This window comes from Peromyscus leucopus, chromosome 15, assembly GCF_004664715.2.
Source record: "Peromyscus leucopus breed LL Stock chromosome 15, UCI_PerLeu_2.1, whole genome shotgun sequence".
Classification (NCBI taxonomy): Eukaryota; Metazoa; Chordata; class Mammalia; order Rodentia; family Cricetidae; genus Peromyscus; species Peromyscus leucopus.
In genome coordinates this window covers 36,481,151-36,498,703 of record NC_051076.1, presented here as the reverse complement: position 1 = coordinate 36,498,703, position 17,553 = coordinate 36,481,151, and the positions used below count along the sequence as shown (strand labels likewise).

At 40.9% G+C, this 17,553-nt stretch overlaps 1 protein-coding gene across 8 annotated transcripts in view; it reads right to left on the bottom strand.

Annotated features, from left to right (window-relative positions):
- The window catches only part of Dnm3 (dynamin 3), a 500,231-nt gene that overhangs the window by 422,545 nt on the left and 60,133 nt on the right, over window positions 1-17,553 (bottom strand). For all 8 annotated transcript variants that reach the window (XM_037211326.1, XM_028864441.2, XM_028864444.2 and 5 more), the window contains exon 2: window positions 340-413. In XM_037211326.1, the coding sequence (XP_037067221.1) occupies window positions 340-413 (74 nt within the window). The remainder of the gene's footprint in view (window positions 1-339; window positions 414-17,553) is intronic.

The window sequence follows — 17,553 nt, the reverse complement described above, 5'->3', positions numbered from 1 at the left end:
CACATATAATATACATATATGCGGAAAGAGTACACATAAAAGGAGCATTCATGATAATATGATACAATGAACTTATATAGATGGATTACAATAAGCAAATATCTTTTTGGCCTAAGAAAATAGTATTAAAAATTTATATGCATGCAAGACTTCCTTCCAATGTAATCAAAGGGATCAAAGGATAATGGACAGGAGAGCATTCTAGAGAGAAATGCAGGCAGCTGCTCATACCAGAGTGGACGTAGAAGTGGTTTTGTTGCTACATCCAGTGCCCAGGGATGAAAATGACAATTGCCATGGGGTGCGCACATCCCCACAGTAAACATCTTCACTAATTACCTGCTTTAGAGGTGACAAGCTGGAGTACAAGGGGTCGTCTGGTTACGATGCCTGAGCCTCGAGGAAGAAAGTCCCTGAAAGCAAAAAAGAAATAATAGATGAAGGCATTGTGGGATTTTAAACTGGGCTCCATGGTAATTCTTCTAATCTCCAGTCTTGCAATGTTTTCCCTGTCTGAAGAAAACTAGACCCATCTATGAAAAAGGTATTTACAAAGTTCAGAGAGACCGCTTATGTCAGCAAGTGATCTGTTATTGTATAATATCCTCACTGAAGTGTACCACTCTTTTACCCAGGCAGGGTTAATAAAGGCTTGCCTAAGTTTCTGCATGTTGCCCATTCATTTCCACTTTCAGAGAAATAATTAATTTTAAAAATGGTCTGATGCTGAAATTAATCCCAGAACTTCTGAAAACTGCAAAATCATTATTGGCTTCAACATCAATATTAACACCATCAAATGCTGGCCATTATGAAGAGGGTGAATTAAACTGTATTTTCTAAGCATCCTGAAATTTTTCATCAATAAAAAGACCAACAAACTGTGGTCTTAAATGAAAGCAAGTATTATATCATAGAAATTAACACTAGTGGGAGCTGGAGAGATGGCCCAATGGTTAAGAGCACTGGCTATTCTTCTAGAGGACTGGGGTTCAATTCCCAGCACCCACGTAGCAGCTTGCAACTGTCTGTCACTCCAGTTCCAGGGGACCTAACACCCATGGCAAAACACTAGTGCACATAAAATAAAAATAAATAAATTAGAAATTAACACTAGGAAAAAATATTACAACTTGAGTTTTTCTTATTGTTCCTATTAAGTAGGAGATTCTTGAGAAAGATCATGTTGAAAATGACATGTTAACATAGAATACACCACACTAATAAACCTGCAGCAAAGAAAGCTTTGTATTAAATTATATAGGCAACATCACATGCATCATTATTGATTCTACAATGTCAAAGAATTCATAAACACCTGCATCACAGCCTTTTGTCTGTGTTGATGTTTTGTTTGATTGCTGTTATGTACTGAGGATTGAACTCAGAGCTTCAGATATATCGTGTAAGCACTCTTCCACTGAGCTATATATGTATCTGCATCCTTCTTTTCACTTTTTATTTTGAGATAGGGTCTCATTAAGTTGCACAAACTGAACTTGAACTCACTCTATAGCCCAGACAGGCCTTGAAATTGCCATCCTCTGGCCTCAGGCCTTGCCTACAGTTTTTATGCAGCTTTAGAATGCCCCATACCTGAAGAAAGAATGTTACAGAATTCTATTCAAAATAAACTGACTCAATGACTCAGTCTTTCTTAAAAATGAAGTTTAAGGACAATCTAAAATTTAGAACTCCAGACACCCATGACCCAGCCTCAATGGTGTGTACTCCTAGTACTCAGGCGAAGAAATGTAACTCCCAGAAGACGCTAACGTTGGCCAGGGTTTGCTCAACAACACCACGGGCACACTGGTATGTGGAAGACACAGAGTCTTCAGAAAAAGCTTCAACACAATGAGTTTCAATGCACACTGACTTATGAAAGGGACAAAGGTCAGAGGAAGTGTTCCAAAGCACAAGCCGTCAGAGACACTGATACTCTCAGTGGAGAGTCACAAACATAGAATTAAACAGATTTTCCTTTATAACTGTTGTTTTGTAAGTACTAAAATATATTCTGAAAGAGCTCTCATAATGAACAGTCCCTAAACTAAGCTAATGGCATATTCCTTAGACCCAAGGGATGAGAACCATGTTGAAGTTACTGTATGCTGTTGAAATACAGGAAAATGAAAAAGATGTTTGTGTTTGAACTAAAAAAAAATGCCACTTGAAATAAAGAGTATTTTTTATTAATAAAAAATACATTGACTACGCATAGTGGTACACATCTATATCCAAGAAAGGTGAGGCAGGAGAATCTTGAATTCAAGGCCAGCTGAGCTGCACAGGGAGACTCTGCCCCAAACAAAGAAACAAAAGCACAGAACAGAGAGCATCTGTGTTCTATGCCTACAACCAGAAGGGAAGAAGTTCATTTGAAAGTCAAAATGAATGAAGGGAAAACAAGACACCAGAGTAGAAAGCTGAAAAAAAAAATCCATGTTTCTGTGAATGAAGTTTTAAGCTTTACAGATGCCAAAGAGAAATGTCTGAATACTGCTATTTAAAAACTGAAATTTTCTTCAATAAAAGAGGAATAGAGGGAAAGAAGGAGGATGGATGAGATGTTGACTTGATACCCTCACAGGAGCCTATTTCTCCTCATGTTTGTGGCTGGACTTTTACAGGATTAGACTTCGAAGCAACTCTACGGGAAACAATTGATGTAAAATAGAGTGTATATAACACTTTCAACAACTAACAGTTTTCAGACATCTGGATGAAAGTAAACTCACTGATACACTAATGCTTTTCTCTTCTTTTTAATCAATCAAGCCTGATATTACATTATGAGGAATAAGTGGATTCAGACATCCAGCCTGCTTCTTACTCACAACCCTGCCTCTATTGTATACTCTCACCAACCATGAAGACATTGGGTAACCAAATCTGCCTAACTGGAATCCTCGCCTGTTTCACAGGAGCCTCTGATATGTAATAAACTACTAGAGAAAAATCTCTCTCTAATCAAGAAGGGGTGGTCAATCCAGCACCCTGAAAATACATCTCATTCTGATGATCCAGCAAAAGTAAAACCATATGCCCAGAACCTTCCTGTTGTGTGAGCTGAGGATCTCAAAAGAGAGACAGAGAATACTTATTTCAATACCAGCTCCACCAATGCACAGGCAAAGTTCTCTCTAAATGTGTTTAAGTAATTCTAACTACAAACCAGATCATATGGCTTAAATGAAATGAAGCATATGACAGCCCATTAAAAACCCAAGTACCATAAAAACACACATCCATATTGCCATAATTATTGCTACATTATGGTCATGATGTGTTCCCCCTAATATTGTAGTATTTTCTTGCAAAATGCCCTAAGTTCCTATTTATAAAATGTTATCACTTTATGGATTGAATATGAGATAAGGTCACACGGACTCCCATTTGAACTACCCTCTTGGTGCAGACCAGCTGCAGTGGTTTGGAACACTCAGTTTGTTATCCCTGCCTCCATCCAAACCAAGCCAGGCACTGACACAAACAATCTTGAATAATTCATTAGCCACTGAGTGCAATCATCCGCTTGATTTTCCTTTTTTTTTTTTTTCTGTGCAATAGACAGTTGGCTTTTTGTGTCTCATAAGCATGTCTTATGGGGAGATGAGTTTACTACATTAAAGTAGTGGAGCTAATGGCTGTACCTTTAGTAGTACTTTCAATTTAATGCAAGTATTTTCTTTATTATAGTCTAATATACACATATGGAGAGATAAGAGGTGCCAGAGACCCCATATAAACCACACATAGACACATCAATCAAGCACCAGTCTATCCAGTATTTTTATATGTTTTTTCACAGTAAGTCCATGCTTTTCTTACTTTCATTATTCCTAAGAAAAAAGTAAAAAAAAAAAATCCATCATCCTATATAAAGAACAGAATTATAGAATTTCTTACCAGCCTTTTCAGAAATTTAGTTACCAAGAATTACTTTTTTTCCAATGGGCAATGATTGGACTGGGAAGCCCCAAAAGGAGAGCACAGCTGCTGTCTGCAGGAAACTTACACAAGTTTTCCTTCTTGACATCAAATAAGTATAGAGATGGGTTCCTTCAACAGAGAGGTAAGTGACCACTAACCAGATGGTCTGTTTAATAAGTAAATGTCTAGCACCTTTTTAGCACTAAACATGCAGTTATAACTTATACTCTCCTAATTCCTGTAGCTGGTTCCATGATGTGTAAGCTTGATCTTGAAGGAGAACTACATAGAAATGATGAGACAAAGCATGGCAAGTGCTATAGATAAGCTCTGCACAGAGTATAGGATCAACACAGAGCAACTAGTCTCTATTCTGCTTGCATGACATAATTTCAGAGAGGAAACATGAAATAGGAGGCATTCCACAGTTTAATTCAAAGGCCTGGAAAACAGTGTAGAATAGAACAGTAAATAACTATAAATATTGATGGTCAGAAGGAGACAGAAAAGGAAGTGGACCACAGAATGTTCCTTATAGCTGTGTGTGCTTGTTTCCATGAAAGTAACAGAGACTGGGGGGAGGAGTTAAGTTATCAGATATGCATTACAAAAAGAAAATAGAGAGTGCTGAAAAGGGAAGAGATGTAATATTAGGAAAACAGACATTGGCCAATCTTCAAGATGATAATGGGAGTTAGATCCAAGACAGTAATGATAGGAAGAAAAACTAAATGTCAGGATTTAATGGCTGCTTTAATGTGGAATATAGGGTTGTGGAAAAGTTACGATAAATCTCACAGTGGTCTACCAATCAAGACACAAGATATAGGAAGAGAAAGGTTTGGTTATAGATAATATTACCATCTACCACCTCTCTTCCTCTCATGCTCTTGCTCAGTATCATATTTATATTATTATATTATTATATTAAACTATATTTTTAAAATCACACCATATGAGACACAATGCATACATCTGTAACTCTAGCACTTGGGAGGCCAAGGATGGAGAATCATGGGTTCAAGGTCAGCTTGGGATATGTAGTTTGCAGTGAAACCTTGACTCAAATTAACAGATAATAATAATAATCACACTAACTTCTCAAATTTCTCTACTTTGTGTCTTGAATCAATATCACAACAATTCAACTCATTATCACCCAACATGTTTTTCCTTCTTCATTCCTGGCTATACCCCAGCATCATCTGAATCCATCTGGAAAAGCAGTACTTGGAAGCCAGACTCCCTCCATAGGCCTCTGTCACCTGCTCCAAATCAGTCACTAAGTCTTGCTGCTATGCCTTTTCGGCATCTCTTCAATCATCCTTTCTTCTTTCTTTTAATCACTACAGGTAACCAACAAGTAGAGTACAATAATCTCACAAGTAATTTCTCTGAACCCAGTTGAGCATTGTCCAAGCCAGCCTTGAATTCAGCATAAATCCCATATCATCATTTCCAGGTTTTCAGTCATTGCATTGTCTTCAGAATGAAAACCAAATCTTAGCATCACATACGAAATATTTTCTCTCTTAACACTTCCTTAAAAACATCGCAGGTAGAGGGCTCCTTGCCTTTCATTTAACCTTCTATTTCAACAAATATGCAACACGTGCTGACTCATCTAAAAAGCAGCGGAGCTATAGAAGGAAATAATGCAGGAAAAGAAATCCCTGCCTTCTCTCAGAAACTCCTGTGCACTTGTCCCCTCGGCCTTGGTGCTTTGGTATACGTACTTATGACCTCTCCTTGGGATCCCCGCCCCAGCAGCTTCATCTAGCCAGTTCCTAGGAGAACGTCAGCCCTCGGCCCTGTGTTGTGTTGCCTTTCTGTGGGTCCTTCCTTAGCTCCCCCAAGCCAAGCCTCTGTCAAAGCTCTCTGTCAACACACACTGGTCCGTTCATAGATTTGTCCCATCAGCCCCACGTGTTCCTCCAGGGCTCAATTCGATGCCCAGGTATTTCACTAAATGTACTTAACACGTCCTACCTTCCTTTTCAGGAAGACTATTGGCTGCTTGTTAGAGTCTTAGCACACAGGGGAAGAAGCAGTCTTGAATTTACTTCTTCAACTGGAAAAACAAGTGGCATTATACAGATGAAAGAACAGCAGGAGATCTTGCAATTTACCAAAATTGACTGAAATAATTTAATTTGTTATTTTAATATGCACATTTAAAATAAAAAAGTATTCACCAAAGTACAAAGTATGGAACACAGCATTGACCCATATCACTCCCTGTACATGGAATGGATTTGAAGAAAGCAGGTTTTACTAATCCAAGAAACATCATACTTCTGAAAATTAGTTTCTAAATTAAAAAAAAATTCTCTTAAAATTATTCCTTCAAGTATAATTTTCTGTTCTCTGGAACAATCCCTGTGAGGCTAACATCTCCAAACACTTCACAAAGGTGAAGGGGGGAAGAAACAGGGATGGAGGAACACAGAGCAGAAAGAGGCAGAGACAGAAGCAAACACAAGCAGATTAGTACTAAACACTACCTACCCTGTCCAAGAAGCACTGAGGTCCTGAACCTAATTCCACCACTGAACACAATGTGCTGGTAAATGCTTCTGTGCTGGCGTGCCTGAATCCAGGAGCCCTGCCAACCACTACAATGCCACTTCGACTGTAGGAAGTAATAACGCCAAGAGCCACAGATATTTTTGGAAAATTTCCACTGCAGTTTCCATCCCCCACATACATTATCGGCCACGTTAAGGACGTTAGCACTTTTTTATTTGTAAAAGATCACATGTTGCCGATGCTAGTTACTGTATGAAGTGCCAATTATCAACATCGTTTCACTTGGAAAACACAAGAAAACAACTACAGAAAGAATGCTGCTTTTCTATATCCAAAAAACAATATTGATCCACAAAACGCAAAATTTCTAAGCAATACATTTTCATCAACCCAATTAATCATGAGTCGATAGTTCCCACTGAAGCATGTAGAATGTCAAGTTCCCGTATCCAAGATCTAGGAACTGAATGAAGACAGTCCTCATCTTACAAATACTATGCTTTACCCACCAGAGTACTGTCATTCAGAAAAATTACTTAAGTTACCAATTTTTAGCACCAGACTAGCAAGTCTTAGTACAAAATAGATGCACCACGTTTTCCCCCAAACCTCACATGGTATCTTACTCTGTTTAGCTAATGTGAAAATGAAAGGCAGGAGAGACCAGTAAGTAGGCTGCTATTTGCCTAGCCAATGCCCATTTTTCCTTTCTTATTAACACAACCCAAATTTCCCTGGGGATGGCAGCATGCCTAACTTTGATAAATCAGTCGGCCAGGATCCCCCAGACTGCCTTGCAAACCCAGTGCCCTCACTGTGGTCTGCACAGTAAGAAGTCTTTGGAGACTGCTGAGTGACATCAGGTGGTCCCTGTAACGGAGTCTGAGTCGCTCGGACGTGCTCTTTGCCCTTCCTCTTCTTCCTTCTTCCTGTCGTTTATCTGTGATTGCAGTACGACAGTAATCATATCTGTGAGGCGAGGCAGGACGATGCTGTAGATAGAAGCCACGTGCCCCAAAGGCAGAGAAAAATGCATCAGAAAGAACCTGGGATGGTGATAACATTACAAGTCAGGGGGACCAACCTGACACTTCCCAGGCAGGAGAGGAATGAGAGATGCTTTGCTTTAGGCCAGTGTTTGTAATTAACTTTGCATTGCGGCCTCCCTATGAAAACATTATTTGATTTCCCCCATCAAAAAATTCCCTTTTAAAATTGGATGTCATAGATTTAGGTGTATCAGCAGATTTGGTGTACACATTTGTTACTTAAACTTAAATGGAAGATTCCTCCAGAAACCAATTCTATCTCCTTGGAGGACGGACATACCAGGCCTATTAATAATATTTTATAGGCTAGCAAATAAGAGAACTCAGAATACTCAGCATGCATGTCTTTCAGCCATGCTTTTCTACAGACTTTCCAAAAGAGATTTTGACTTATGCCGATGTGAAAAGATGGTTTGAAAATGATTTGTAGAGCGTTTCCTTAGGACCAGAATGAGAAATGGTCTGTCAAGATGAATGATGACTAACAGATATTGCAGCCGCCGCCATGACCAGCAGCATGTGAAGATGCCTGCCACGTGCAAGGTATAGATTTATGAAATGTTTATGTTTGCCACGGCCATACAGAAGATAAGTCTCAGGTTGAGGACTGGCCCAGAGACCTGACTGTGAAAAAACTCCTACATGAAACCCTCACCAGCCTATACTATAGGCAGGGAACAGGCCTCTATTGCCATTTCCATGAAGGCACACCAGGTCTCAAGCCTCTGTATTTCCACACAGCAATGGCTAGAAAAGGCCTGTCTGGAGCAGACCAAACCAGACAATGAGAAGACACAGGCACAAGGACATTTTTTTAAAGTTTTTAATTGATAATTTTTTATTGATTCTTTGGAAATTTGACATCATGCACCCCAATCCCATTCATTTCCCAGTCCCTCCATATCTACATTTCTCCTTTGTAGCACCCCAGAAAAAAATTTTATATATATATATTAATTAAAAAAAAAAAAAAAAAAAAAAAAAAAAAAAAAAAACCTTTGCTCCTCCGTCTTTCCTGCCTCTCCATCACCTCTTCATTTGTCCGGTTGGCACTGGGAGATGCAGTGTGTCACAGAGTATACACCATTTTGTCCAAACAGCTTTACTTGCGACTGTCCACTGCAGTGAGGTGTTGATCTGGTTCAAGGCCTCTGGCTTTTGGTACACCATCAATACAGGAGCCTCATTAAACCTCCTCTGGAGCATCCTACTATTGCCCCAAGTCATGGAGATCCTGCAGCTCTGGTTGCACAGAACCAGTCCCTTCACGTGCTCCAGCAAGTCATAGAGAGGGTAGATGTTGGGGTGGGCCAACTCAAAGCACGGATGTGGACCTGAGTGGTAGCTGAGTTGGTCAGTCAGGGCCTCCACTGGGACCACTCTCCTCAGACGAGTGGCCAAGCAAGCTCTCCTGTGCCCATGCCATCAGGGTCAGCTCTCCTGCACTCATGTGGAGGGGTGGAGCCAGTGCTCTCAGGTTGGGCAGGGTCAGCTTTCCTGCTATAGCAGCCAGCAAGGGACAGGACCAGATCTCCCAGGGCAAGTGAAGGGCCCCCGGGTCAGCTTAGCATGGCCCGCAGATTTCAACATGCCTGGTTTACATGGGCCCCAGTGGTAACATAGGCCATGGGTATCAAAACAAACTCCAGCTGCAGTAGGACCACTGACCCAGACATAACCCTGGACAGCTCGGGTCCCAATGTCACCATAGTCCTAGGTGGCAGTGCATGCCACTCAGATCAGTATGGCCCTGCCGCAGCATGGCCCTCAGACACCAACATGGCTTCAGATGACAGCCCATTCCCTGGGCATCTGCATGTCCTTCAGTGGTAACAAGAGCCATGGACATCTACATAGACCTTGGCTGTGGTTAGGCCGTGACCCAGACATGGCCCTTGGCAGTTTAGGCCTAATGATACCATGGCCCTAGGTGGCAGTGCAGGTCACCCAGATCTGTATGGCCCCAGCTGCTACATGTCTCTCAGACACCAACATGGCCACAGGTAGGCAGCCCAGAACTCAGGATCCATGTGGTCTTTTGTGGCAGCACAGGCTACAGACATCCACACAGACCCTGGCTGTGGCAGGACCATGGACCCAGACATGGTCCTCAGCAGCAGCCCAGGCCAGACATCACCATGGCCCAGGGTAGCAGCATGGGCCACTCAGATCAGCATGGCACAGTAGAAGCATGGCTCTTATATCCAACATGGCCCCACGTGGCAGCACAGACCCCAGGCATCTGCTTGGCCTTCAGTGGTAACAGGAGCCATGGACATCCATACAGACCTTTATTGTGCTGAGCTACAGACCCAGACATGGCCCTTGGCAGCAGCCCAGACCCAAACATCACCATGGCCACAGGTGACAGCACAGGCCACTGACATCAACCTCTTCCTCAACCGTCTTCACTTCTTCTCTGTCTGTCTGTCTCCACAGCACATGAACCACTCCACTTTTCTCTCCCATTTCTCCACCATATAATTGTTCACCATAATGGCACCAGATGAGCCTATAGGTGTCTTCCACTTGCCCTGGCCGAGCAGGGCAGGGCAGCCTGTCACACAAGGACATTGACATAGTGACTAGGGCAAGGCTGGTGAAGATAGCCCACTACTTTTCCCTTCCTGCAAAGGCTTCATGCCCCAGTATCTGCCCTTGGTCCTGGAGGTCTATCACTGGTTTCTTGTCCCAAGACTAGAAGGGGAGGGGTGCCAATGGTGTGCATTTTTGTCTCTTACTTCTCTAAGACGTTAAAGGAAAAATGACATATACAAAAGAAAAGCCAAGATAGTACAGGTCAGTTTCACCGTTAAAACCCAGAACAGAGCATCACAGGATGGAACACACACCCTGTTTATTCAAAAAGAATAAAAATGACTTTCCAATTTACCTGGGAGTCCTCAGATGCAGCCCCACCCTCTGGAAGCTCCTTCATTATCTCCTCAAACTTTTTAAAGAACATCTGTCTCTCAAGTAATTTCAGGCTGCTTTGATGCCTCAGTGTTGGCACCTGCCACAGAAGCCCTTCTCCAATGCCCCTTTCTTCAGCAGGTTCTCTCTCCCACAAGGAATATTTCCAGATGTGCCAGTATAACCAGATGTTCTTCCTCTTTGTTCTCAAGGTTCCAAGACCTCCTATCACCTCCCTCCCTAGACAAGCTAGGACAGGACTATCTGTATTTGGCATAGCACCTGCCATAGACTTGACAAACCAATAAATTCCATGCTTCAGAAATTAAAACTGGTGAATTCACTAGAGAGAAAATCTTTATGGGATAAGTTGGTAAATAAATATAATTAAAAAGAGCTGTTTTGAATCAACTGAATGGGACTCATGGGGGCTTGCAGAGAACAGGGAGCCTGTGAGGGTCTAATCTAGGTCCTCTGCATAGATGTAGGGTATCCTGGTGTTCTTGTGGGATTCCTGGCAGTGGGGATGGGGGCTGTTGCTGACTCTTTTGCCTACTTGTGGGACACTTTTCCTCTTACTGGCTTGCCTTGTCCAGCCTTGATGTGATAGTAGTGCCGGGTAGTCTTATTATGGCTTATTAGGCAGTGTTTGGTGGATGTCCCTGGGAGACCTGCTCTTTTCTGAGAGGAGGCAGGGGGAGGGGGTTGATCTGGGAGAGAAAGGAGATGGGGGGATGGGAGGAGAAGAAGGAGAGGAAACTACAGTCAGGATGTAATATATGAGAGAAGAATACATATCTGCTTCATGTATATTATATTAGTCAGGCATTTCCTGACCATGACAGATGTCTGGGAGAAGGGACTCTAAGAGAGAAAGGATTATTTTCGTTCATGGTTTTGGTGCATAGATAATTGGATCCACTGCTTTGGGCCTCAGATAAAGCAGGGTATCACGGTGGAAAGGCTGTGATGGAGCAGAGCTGCTCCTTATAGCAGAAGAGTATGTCGTGACCATGGGCTTCCTCTTTCTTCCTCTTTATTCTCTCTGGACCACACGTGTACTGATGCCAAGCACACACAGGGCAGGTCTTCATTCCTTGGTGGTTAATCACAGTATGAACTCTCTCAGACTCTCCCAGAGGAGCACTTTAACAGTCTCCCAGGTATCTCTTAATCCAATGAAGTTGACGATAATAATCACTTATATGCTCTATTAATTATTTTCTTTCCTTAAAAGTAGTTATCTTATATATTTGCTTTTCCTTCGATATCTTCTATTATTTACTGGTATTTTAAGGAAGGAAAGAGTAAAAGAGGGGAAAAAACACTCAATATCTAATAGATGATGATGATGGTCGTGGTGGTGGTAGTGGTGTGTGTGTGTGTGTGTGTGTGTGTGTGTGTGTGTGTGTATGAGAGATAATTATAAGCATTTTGTTATATATTTTTCATTCTAAATTATTCGTGAAACTGTGTTCCAAATGAAAGTTTATGGGAACCATTACTAATAACTTCAAATTCTAAAGTGTATTAATGGTAGCTCATAGAACATACCAGAATAAGAAGAGGTCAATAAATTCTTTCTGGCTATCTAATAAGTGTAAGGACTGAAGTTCAAGTCCCTACTCATGCAGATTCCAAGTGGGCATGGTAGCTCACCCATAATTGCAGCCTTGGAAAGCAGAGAGAAACTCTCTGGAGCAAGCTGGCTGGAGAGACTAGCCGAACTGGTGAGCTCCAGTTTTGACTAAGAGAATCTGCCTCAGTGAATTAGGTCAAAGAATGACTGAGGAAGATTTTTTTATACCAACGTCAGGCCCCCAAATTCACAAACAAGCATATGTATATTAAAGGGAGCAGGCAAAAGTACCTTGGCCTAAGTGCCGCCATTTTGACTTCAGACTCCATTTTACCTGTAGGGTGAAATAAAGTTCAGGTTCCCAAGCCCTGGGGGAGCTGAGAACTTTCCAATGGCTGACCGATCTCCTCCCTAAACCATAGGAAAAGTCATTATGCATCTTTAGTTATCTAGAAACATTATGTCTGTTCCTAACAACAGAAGGAACAAATGAATGTGATTGGGAGAACTGAAAGGCTTGCATTGTATGTCAGTGGCAATAATGGAGAACACAAGGAAAGTCCCTAATCTTTAACTTCTGACTGGTGAAAATTGTAACTGTAGCTTGGCAACAAATATTTGGTATTTTTGTGTTTGTAAATCCCACTTCTGCCCCTGCTTGGGGCTGTCGGGAGAAACAGGGCTCCAAGTCCTTGTCCTGCAGCCCTGATCGATCAGTGACCTGCTTATGTGGTGATTAATAAAGTCTTTGGAATCCTTAAGTGTTGTCTCTCTTTTTCCTTGTGGCGCATAATGGGCTAGGTGTAACAATAAACTTATGTGAGTACTCATACATATATAACATAGGTGCACATATGCACACACACACACAAGAACAAGAGAGAAGAAAACAAGAAAAAGAAGAAGAAGAAAAACGAGAAGAAGAAAGAATAAAAGCTTGTGCTGAATACATCTGAAATACATCAACACCTGGTATTGAACACGTCAGTATTTCTGTAGCTAAACAAGGCTGCTCACTAAGAGGTAAGCACAAACCAAACAGCCCCGTAATACTGAGGTGATGTTTGCCAATAAATGAGTTCTGGCTAACATAAGTTTTACTAAATGAGTTACAAAAATAATATTTGGTTTTCCCAGCACTCTGCATATTTGAAATTGTAGAAGATATTGACGTACTTATAGTAACACTTAACAACAAGAGGTCAGAAAATGTTACCTCCTTTTTTTTTTTTTTTGGTTTCACAAGAAAGAGTTTCTCTGTGTAGCCCTGGCTGTCCTGTAACTTGCTCTGTAGACCAGACTGTCCTTGAACTCACAAAGATCTGTATGCCTTTGTCTCCCTCCCGAGTACTGGAATTAAAGGCATGGGCCACCACCACCCATTGAAAATATTAACACTTTGGCTGTGGATCTCTCCAGGAATCCAGTAGAAGAGAAAGAAGAGGGATTCTATGAGCAAGGGCATCAAGATCATGATAGGGAAACCTACAGAGACAACCAAACCAAACTATTGGGAATTCATGAAATTTAGATCAACAACCTTCGTGAGACTAGACTAGGCCCTCTGCATAGCGAGACAGTTGTGTACCTTGATCTGCTTACGGGGCCCCCAGACAGTAGGATCAGAATTCATCCCTGGTGCATGAGCAGGTCTTTTGGAGCCCACTACCTATGATGGGACACCTCGCACTGCCTCTACTAAATGTACCTCGCTATGGGAGAGGCCTTGTCTTCTTGTAGAAGGGAAGGGGGGTGGACTGGGAGGGGGAGGCTAGAGGGGCGGGAGGAGGCAAGAGGGGGATCTTTGACTGGTATGTAAAATGAATAAAAAAAAAAAAAAAAAAAAAAAAAAAACATTTTTTTAGTATATTTTTTTTAATTAAAAAAAGAAAATGTTAACTCTTATCATCACAGTCATCATTGTTTTCAGAAGCATAGTAAATTATCTTGATATCTGTTTAGTAATTAATTCTTTGGTCATATTCTTAAAATGGATATCTCTCGAAATCAACAAATGGTGATAATCTCTTGTTAGCCATAGGCATTTGGGTTAAGGGTAGGTTGCATCCAATTAGTTGCACTGTATGTAAATTGTGGGTTGTATGAAAGGAAAATCGATCAAAATAATACCTAGGCCTTTCACATTTTCACCTTGCATCTATGCGAGTCACTAGCTATATAAAGACTTCAGTTCCTGAGAACTCTCTAGATTGTTCTATTACTGTCCACAATAAAAGGGTTAATTCAAATATGAAATGATCTTGAAAACCAGCAAAAGACTCAGCACACATTCCAACCACAGTGTGCTCAATTCAAATACAGAATGAACAGAACCCCCTGGTATCCAGAGTATTCCACACGCATGCAGCAAGTGTTATTTCTAGCCACTTAAAAGCACCATTGCAAAGAGCTCGAATTCTTAGAAAAGAAAAGATCCCCATTCCCATGAGGAGAGCCATTTATTAGCCCTTTAATGGCCTCCTTTCATTGCCTTTCCACTGACGCATCTCTAATTGTTCCAATTATAATTTCAAGTCAAATAAAACCCGTAATGGTAAAAGTGTGTAGATCAATGTGTGCATTGTGATGAGGTCTGCAACAGCATAAACCACATACACAAGTGCAAGACAGCACAGATCTGGACAGGCAATATCACAACAGAGAGGAAGGAGGTGGTGTGGGAAAGGCACTGGGCAAGAAGTCAGTGTGGGTGCCAGCTGTGAGCTCACCACACCCTTTAATCTGTAAGGGACCCAGTTTCTACATCTCTAAAATGTAAGGGCTGGAGGGCTGTCTTCTGATGCTCCTGTCAATTCTAACACTCTTTCAGCCTCTAAGGCTAGCCATCAGTCAAGATGCTCAGGGGCTAAATGTACTTTTTAAGCAATCTTGTGGCTTCCTCCTACTGACTTTGTGTTTTCTGTGCTCAAAAAAATAAATAAATAAAAAAATTTTTTTAAGTTTACTGTGTATTTATATATGGTAATGAATTCGCATTGTATTACTTCAAAATCATGAAGCACAAATTATTTTTTTAACCTCTGAGTGCTTTTCTCCACTGTTAGTATTCAGTATCTCTGGAGGAAAACAAACACCAATTGACTAAAAATGAAAACTCCTGAAATTTGGTAGAGAAGACAAAAAGAAACCTTCTGACCCAGTATACGGGGTGAAATATTCCTCATTCAAGAATTCTAACATTAACAAATAGGATCAACAAAATGGAAGAGTGTTAAAGTAGCTACTATCTATGCAGTTTAATCGCCTTTGTTATGATGACTGCAAATATGCGATTCTCATCAGAAGTCACATGCCAGTACCTCAGAAAGCATAAATGAATTCCCACTCACCACTCTCCATGACTCATTTTCAAGAATTTAGCACATAAGATTCATATCTTATTCTCTGAGTTCATAGAATTTGAAAAGCAATCTCCCATACATTTTAAGTTTGTGGTTGTAAGCAGTAGGTAAATTATGAAACCAATTTTTATGGATCATGACCAACATATTTTTATAATGCAAAGGAAAGGAGCAGAATGCAACCAGAAATACATAAGCACGTCACACATAGACACGCTATGTATTTTGTAGAACTTTGGTCTCCATTTTATATCCCAACCCATGGGGTGGGGGGCAGGTCACAATGGATATAAAGGGGATATTATGGAGACAGAAAGAGCTAAATGGGGTGGGGGTGGGAGGGCAGGTAGAGACAGGAATATAAGGAGGGGTAACTGCCACTTAAGAACTTTTGAAAAAGTCCTGTAGAAACCTATGATCCCACATGTATTATTCATAGTAATAATAACAACAACAACAACAACAACTCTGGCAAACCTCACTCCTTCCACTTGTGAATAAATATACATTGTGGCATTTTACATCTATCCCAATTTTGTGTTTCAACATAAAAAAGTTACCCCTGAAGAAAGAGGCAGAGAATTTGAGAGTTTCAATAGTGATTCAAGGTAAGCATTGATGAAAACACAAGATTTGAGTGATGAAAGGGAGGACTGGTAGATTAGCATGCAGATCCTGGAAGGGGGGGGGGTGTCCCTGGCATGTTGGAAAGGATGAAAAGAAACTGCAGAGTCTTCCACTTGCTCATTGCATTATTGCAAAATGTGAAAGATTTTAATGCATTTCAACTTCTTTTAAAAAAAGTAAACTGAGAACTATATTAGATTCTTCAAGTTAAAGTAAATTACTAGTGAGAATTTTTTGCTAAAGTTATTTAACAATCTGGTTCATCCTGGTCATAATAGTAATTTGTAGTGGGACACAAGGAACAGGTCTCAGGTGCAAGAAAGAGACTGAGGGCCTTTGTGATGGGCCCAAGTTATTTAAAGAGTTATTTAATAAGGAAGAGCTTTAAATGTGTTTTGAAACAAAGTGTGACTGAACTACAATTATAAATAGCTTACTAACATTTGATGAGCATTTCTTCAGCATGTCTGAACACCAGAGATAGAGAGAAGTTAGCCACTCTGACAGTTCCTTCCCTTAAAAAACAGAGTCATGTGCATCAGTCCTTCCCATCCTGAGATCTTATTCCACCTCCATCAGTCATGGGCTTCTTAGAACTTACGACTCTGCCCTCCCAACAGTCTGCTGGATTTTCAGCCATGAGACCGCAGTACTCCGGGTGCCCACCCCAATCACCATCCTCTTATCTTCGGGTTCAGTCCTATCTATCTGGGCTTTTTGCCCTATGATTTTAAAAGATGTAGTTGTTTCTCTCTCCAAGTTGAATCTACTCAATACCTCCCTTGCCCTGGGAATGGGAGGATGACAATTGTCTGATGGTCATTGCATTAGATAAAGTCCTCCTCCTAATTTTTAAGAACCTTCCCCTGAATCCAAGATCACACTGAGGAAATGATAAATGAATGATTGTTTTCTTCCACACCACAAATAGCCTCAGCTCTCTCAAACACTTCTCCTATATACCAAATTCCTCTGCTCCATGATGATTCCCAATGAAGCCCTAAAACCTTAAGTTCCTTCTCTTTAATGGAAGGGATTTAATGCAGTCCGCACAGCCAGCCTGATTTAATCAGGGCAGGCCTTTCTGCACTTGGCCAATTAAGAAGTGAGAATTATTTTTAGACTCTCTAGTCACTGCTTATACAAAAGAGAGACATGAATTTTGAATGATAAGTAAGCATTTTCCAGGTTGTCAGGCAAGGCTGAGAACATTCTGGAATGAGTGTTCAAAGACTGGGGAGCTATGAAAGAGACATATATGCGCTTTATCACGTACATGTGCATATTGTAAGAATGTATGTATGTATATGAGGTTATAAACTGCCCCACTAGAGTTAAGATATAAGAAATACCACATCGTTTTGTTTTGCGATTTTAATTCAATTTATACTTAAGGCCAAGATTCAGTCTTGTGAGTAAGAAGTCTAGGATTAGATTCTTTGACCTCTACAGTTGTATTAGAACCTTGAAGGTGTTAGAATGAAGAAGTACAACTTGTTTGTGGAAGTATGGTGGCCCCCACTGAGGATGCTCCTTGTCTGTATCCTAAGGCTCGGTT